General features: G+C 41.5%; 1 protein-coding gene across 2 annotated transcripts in view; it reads left to right on the forward strand.

The window, feature by feature from the left end:
• VPS35L (VPS35 endosomal protein sorting factor like) overlaps positions 1-2980 on the forward strand; it is a 150629-nt gene extending 147649 nt beyond the window's left edge. For both annotated transcript variants that reach the window (XM_054575477.1, XM_054575478.1), the window contains 2 exons: positions 1199-1345; positions 1823-2980. In XM_054575477.1, the coding sequence (XP_054431452.1) occupies positions 1199-1345; positions 1823-1921 (246 nt within the window). In that variant the 3' untranslated portion in view covers positions 1922-2980. The remainder of the gene's footprint in view (positions 1-1198; positions 1346-1822) is intronic.
• The last annotated feature ends 3897 nt before the right edge of the window (positions 2981-6877 follow it).

Here is a 6877-nt window from a genome sequence, read left to right on the forward strand (position 1 = left end):
TGTAAATTTTGGATATTAACCTCTTATTGAATGTATCATTGGAGAATATCTTCTCCCATTCAGTAGGTTTTCTTTTGTTGATGGTTTCCCTTACTTTGCAAAAACATTTTAGTTTAATGTAATCCTGTTTGTTTGTTCTTTTGTTTCTATTGCCAAAGGAGGCATATCCATAAAAAGAAATATCACTAAGAGCAACATCAGAGTTTAACGCCCATGTCTTCTTCTAAGAGTTTTATGGTCTCGGGTCTTATATTTCTTTAATCCACTTTGAGTTTATTTTTGTATATGGTGTAAGAAAGTAGTCTCTTTTTTTAATGTCCAATTTTCCGAACACCATTTAATGAAGAGACAGTCTTTACCCCATTGTATATTCTTACCTCCTTTGTCGTATGTCAGTTCACCGTATAGGCTATGAGTTTATTTCTGGTCCTATTCTGTTCCATTAATCTATGTACCTGTCTTTATGCTAGTACCATGCTGTTTTGATTACTATGGCCTTGTAGTATAGTTTGATATAAGGTAGTGTGATACCTCCAACTTTGTTCTTCCTCAAGATTGTTGTGGCTATTTGATGTCTTGGAGTCCAATATAAATTTTGGGATTATTTATTCTAGTACTGTGAAAAATGCAATTGGCATTTTGATAGGGATTGTTTTGAATCTATAGATTGCTTTGGGTAATAGTATGGACATTTTAATGATGTTGATTCTTCCTATCCATGAGCACAGTGTATCTTTCCATTTATTTGTGTGATCAATTTCTTTCTTCTATGTCTTACAGTTTTCTGAGTACATGTCTTTCACCTCATGGTTAAACTTACTCATAGGTATCTTATTCTTTTTGATGCAAATTTTGTATCCTGCTTCTTTACAGAATTCATTTATCAGTTCTAATAGTTTTTTAGTGGAATCTTTAGGGTTCTCTGTATATAGGATCATGTCATCCACAAATAATAGTTTTACTTCTTTTCCAAAGCCAAAGGGCTTTACATGCATCATTTCATTTGATTCTCGCTTACCCTCTTGGCTGGTATTACATTGCTCTCCTACAGATGCAGAACCTGGGACTCAGGGAAGTTAAGCAGTTCACCCTCCAGAAGATCCATGGCAGTGTTGGAATTTGAACTCAGGCCAGCATTTTAACCACTGGCCCAGCCCAAGTCCCAGTGCTAGACAGTAACCTCTCTTTTCTGTTTCAGGCCCTGAAGCGCCAGAGCTTGTTGGGTCTTTCCTTCTTTAATAGCATCTTGGCCCATGGGGACCTGCGCAATAACAGGCTCAACCAACTCTCTGTCAACCTGTGGCACCTGGCACAGAGGCATGGCTATGCGGACACCAGGACCATGGTGAGACACTCAGAGGGCTCCTCCCCAATCCCCTGAAGCACAGGGGTTATATGGAGCTACACAAGCTCACTGGCCAGAGCACAACTGTTGTTAACACAGCATCAGGGCCTGGCAATCAAACAGCCCCAATTTCCCCCTTCTGAAAAGCACCAGGCCCAAGATGTCTATAGGGTCCCCTCTTTGCTCTATAAAATATAACACTATTAAAAGTTTATTCTCTCTGAATACAAACTACACATATTAAAAGATCAGTCATTCCTGATCACATCTAAATTTGAGTTTAAGGGCAATTTATAATCTAAGATGTTTTATTTCAAGGTTATGCTCATTTCTTCCCCTCCTCTTACCTTCAAAAGACTTTACCTGTTCTCTAAGGAAAAAGTAGTTCACTTCTATTGGCTGACTTGTTGCAGCCTTGGGTTCCAAGGACAGAGAATTATGAACCAGAAAGGAGATGATCATTCTTTTTCCTCCTAGGTGAAAACTCTGGAATACATCAAGAAGCAAAGCAAACAACCAGATATGGGTCATCTGACCGAGCTGGCCCTCAGGCTCCCTTTGCAAACGAGGACCTGACCCTGGGGCCTGTCCCTAAGACAGGCACCCAGGGGCCGTGGTGCCAAATCCAGAAAGACCTGCTTTTTATTTTATTTTTTCATATATACGATTGGTTTAAGCTTTGGTCTCTACCCAGATTCTTCAGACAGTGAAGAAATGGAACTGTAAGAGCATTAAAATCCAATCTTGTTCACTAAGCAACAGAATACAGGTAACATCTTTCTTTCTGATAGGTGTCTTTATTTTTAATTTGGAAAAGAGCCACTGTTTTGCTCTCTCTAATTTGAGTCTGGAATTAAGTGTTGCCTAAACCACCTTGGAGGATTCATAAAAGGCAGATGGCTCAATTTCTTTTTCTATCAAAAAACAGCTCCTGATTAAATTTAGAACATACTCTCTAATGGAATAAACCTCCTGAAGGAATATTTATGGTCATAGCTGTTCATTTAATTATTTCTGATTCTCTTCATGCAGAAGAGAGAGTGTGTCTAAACATATTGTCTGGCTTGCTTTGTAGCCATAATTCTAAATAGCATGTGATTCTGTCTGCTTTTTACCACCAGTTAGATGGAATCTGAGTCTTGTGTTACTACTGAGGAGCTGCCACTGATATTTTATTTTAAATCAATAAGAGTTAATAGATTGGTGGGGACTCCCAGCCTAGAACCCCTTGTTCAAGAAAAACGCATCCAAATTGTAGATTAAAAGTACCCTAAACTGTTGGGCTTTTTGGAAGGTTAAAAAACCCACTGGACACAGATTACATTTGTCTCTACCTGTGAAATCCAGGTCTCGCAGCTAATCTCAGTAAAGTGGCTAAGATAATTTTTAAAATAAATTTAGATAAACTAATGTTTTAACTGAATAGTTGACTACTAAGAATATACTGTAGATTTTTTCCTGGCCAACTTAATAGTGATATACCCCCACCCTGCAAGGAATTCTGTTGAAAAAAAAATGGCCTCCACTAAAGGACAGCGGGTACTAAAGAATGTCCCTTCACGCAACAAAACATACATAAATTCAGAGAGCATGATGGCATTGCCCAAATATTCCTAAGTGGGCTTCATTTCACAAAATTATTTCCAATACTACTTTTACTATATGGTACTATTTAAATAAGACAATTGGCAAATGTGCCTTAAAAAGTCAGTTATTCTACTTTGAGACTGTATACATCAGACAGTATTAGTTCCCAAGCCAGAGTCAGCAAATTCTTGTTGTTCTTATATTCAGCTAAAGTTGGACTTCCACCATAGGTCAGGTACACATACACCAAGAGCTTCTGAGTCATGTCACTTGACCAGGCAGAAGCTTAGCTTTTCTATGCTTTTGTGAGGTTTTCTTCAGCCCATTACTGTATCAGTTAGCCGGTCCCTGAAAGCCACAGGGGTGAAGTCTACTCATTACAAAGGATAATGGAACACTAAAAAAAACCCCAAGAATTTTAGTAATTAAGGTAAAAATGAGGAAAACTTTTGCACGAGACCTGTATTCATTTTCTTTCACTGCTTTAATATCAATAAATTACCACAAGCTTAGTGGCTTAAAGAACAGTATTATCATCTTAGAGTTCTGCTGGCCAGAAGTTGAATTAATCTCAGTGGGCTTACCTTCAGAATGAAGGTACTGTCAGTGTTGGTTCCTTCTGGCAGCACCAGGGGAGAATCCATTTCCTGCCTTTTCCAGCTTCCAGAGGCTGCCTGCCTGCCTTGTCTTGTGTTCCTTTCCTCCATCTTCAAAGCCAGCAGCTTGTGGAATCTCTTAGACAAGTCTCTTCTATACTTTGTCTTCCTCTTCTATATTAGAGGACCCTTGGGATGAGACTGGACCTATCTGGAATCCAGGATAATCTTATTTTAAGGTCAGCTGATTAGCAACCTTAATTCTGTTACTTTAAACTCCCTTCTGTTTTATATCCTAACGTTCACAGGTTCTGGTGATTAGGCCATGGACATATTTGCAGGGGGAGGGGGGACACATTCTGCCAACTACAGCCCTGAATAGTTCTAAGATTATTAAGTGGCTAAAACGCGAGGTTTTGGGGACAACTGGATAAGGGCAACCATAAGGAGGGAAGGACCTTGGCATAGGAAGGTTAGTCGCTGAGATATCCCTGTGGGGAAAAACAGCCAAGAAGTTTGAGAGAAGGGTTTTTAAATATTCAACCAAGACCTTGGCCAGGCTAGACCTTCCCTGTCCCTTTCCCCCAGATTGTGAGCAAAAATCCAAAACCTTTATCTAATGGAGATAAGCTGTGTCTACTCAGAGTCAAGACATGAAGAACAACATGGAAATCACCAAAAAACTTGAAGCTTGACCCGGGGGCGGGGGGTTGGGCAGGAGTGACTGAAGCCAATGTGGTTTAATTTACAAAGGAGAGTAGCCCATCTAACTCCAGGTCAGACAAGAAGTCCACCCAAGACTGTAAACTGTTGCAAGACACAGACCTACTCATGTAAGAAACATCAGTCTGCACAGACAAGGTTAAGTTAAATTTGGGGACATAGTGACATCTTGCTACCTTAGCTACCCAACCTTTCTGGCTAGGCACCCTTTTTAAGGCACAGAAGTCAATAAACTTTCCTCTGAGCAAGTAAACCCCTTCAGTCAGTGGTGACACAGTGAATTCAAAAGTCAGATCCTATTGATTTACACTAAACAGTGGGCGGTGAAAGGCCTGACCATCATACCTTAATGAAAGGTATCACTATTGAGGACAAGACAGTGGACAATCCATCATCCTCTCTCCAGAATCACCCAAGAGATGGCTGACCATAATCCTTCCTTGTGAGCCAAAGCAGGCCCAAAGCAGTTGTGATCTCTTGATGGGATAAAAAATGATTAGAGCAGTCAGTTGGTTTCCTTTTACACCAGTGGTCTCCAGCCTTTTTGGCACCATGGACCACTTTCATGGAAGACAGTTTTTCCACAGATAGGGGTGTGGAGGAGGTGGGAATGGTGTAGGACGATTCTAGCATGTGACATTCAAGCTTACCTCCTGCTGTGTCGCCCAATTCCTAACAGGCCTGGACTGGTACCAGTCTGTGGCCCGGAGGTTGAGGACTCCTGTTGATCAAGGCAAGGAGATTCAGTCCCCTGTCAAAAGAGGTACCCCAAAGTAGCTAACTGCAATGCAGAAACTCACATTCTAGGCATTTGGATGGCCTCTTCCATTATTTATCTCAAGGCTGAATCCATGAAAGGCCAAATTCATGTATTGAAGGAACTGGACCCACCAGACTCATTGCTACTGCAGATTAGTAGGACTCCTGGCCTGGCTGATGCTTGCTGATTGGGGTCCTGGTAGGCCTGCCTAACCTCTGCCCATGTTCATCTCACAAGCATCTGCTCCTCACTCCTCACTGATGACTGGCCTGAGGAGACTTTTCCATATGTCAGGGACTGGGTTCCTGAAATGTCTTGAGGGGCTTTTGGAAGTTACTGTGAGCCACAGGGTTTTTCTTCCTCTGGAATGTTTTGGTGTCGTGATAAGCTGCCTGCAATTGCCACAGCCATCTCCACCAGCCTGATGAAGGCACCACTAATGATGGAGCAGAAAGTAGAATGTTTCCTAGATGAGCCACTGGATCAACCCTCTACATCAGGATTTCCTACCATGTGAGACTGAATCTCCTGGCTGTTTGGGCCAGCCTATCTGTAGGAGGCATTCAGGCCAAGTGATGTGAAAATGCCCCAATTGTGTATTTTGGGAAGCAAAATGCTAGGTGAATGGAGAGAAGGTGGTGACATGTCACTGGGATTACTGTACTTGGAGCTCTGTGAGGCTGACTCTACAGCTCAGGCTTGGGAACATTATCCATAGTTGATGAGGCAACTTCTGGGGTCATTCCCACAAGTCAGTGTCTCCTGGCATTGGACTCCTACCAGGTCACCTGGGATTCCTTTTTCATGAAAGAAAAGAATCTTAAACACATCCCTGGGGATTTACTGTTGATTCCTGGACTAACTTCTCAAAATGCCTTGTTCAGAATTCAGTTAAAGCAAAAACAGTAAATCCAGGTTCAGCACTGGGGTTGGAAGGTAGGCAGCTGGAAAAGACAAAATTGGTTTTGAAACCCATTTCCCAGCAACAGATCCCTCAGCCAGCCACACCTGCTTGGTGGCAATTCAAGATGCTTTAACTTGCCTGCAACTACTGGAAGATAGGAAAGGAAGGAAGATAAGAAAGGAAAACGAGCTTGTTATTTCTATTTACTACTAATTCCACCTCCTGTTTGAGACTTCTGTTCCTTCATCAGAAGACTTTTTAATCTCCAGTGAGTATTCTAGCAGGAATTCGAAGAAGGGAATATTTACAATAGTGAACACTGATGTAGGGCTTGGGATGTAAAAGTGTAACACTTTGCACTTACTGGCTGGATGATTCTGGGCAATGTTATTCATCCCTGAACCTCAGTTTTCTCATCTGTAAGATGGGGATGATAACAGCACCTATTTCATAGTTAAGAAAATTAAATATATTAATGCAAGCAAAACATGTTAATATGCTTCTGGCGTGTACTACGTACTCAACAAATGTTTTTATTTATATGAGGGGTACCCCAAAAGAAAAACGAATTATCTTTTGGAGGATGGGCCCCTTGTAGTACAGGTTTCCCCCACCATTCTCAGAACCCATCTGTATCAGTGTACCAGCCAGCATTGTTGTGAGAGGCTGCGTTTGGCCTCAGTGAATTTTTTTTTCATGATGGGTGATTTATGAGTGTACCTGCCCACACTGCACTGAGAGTTCAGCAGTTTTTGAGCAAAACGGCATGACCTCCAGTGCTCTGCCCTCCCTATTCACCCTCTCTTGCCCTGAGTGACTTTTTGTTTCCTCAGATGAAAAAGGCCCTCAAAGGGAAATGTTTTGCAGATGTGGAAGAGGTGAAACTAAAAATGGCAAGAGCACTAAAAGGCATCAAAATCAGTGAGTTCAGAAACTGTCTTGAGCAGCGGAAAAAACATCTC

Source organism: Pteronotus mesoamericanus, unplaced genomic scaffold (genome assembly GCF_021234165.1).
Source record: "Pteronotus mesoamericanus isolate MK-2021 breed Mesoamerican mustached bat unplaced genomic scaffold, CSHL_Meso_final contig_301, whole genome shotgun sequence".
NCBI lineage: Eukaryota > Metazoa > Chordata > Mammalia > Chiroptera > Mormoopidae > Pteronotus > Pteronotus mesoamericanus.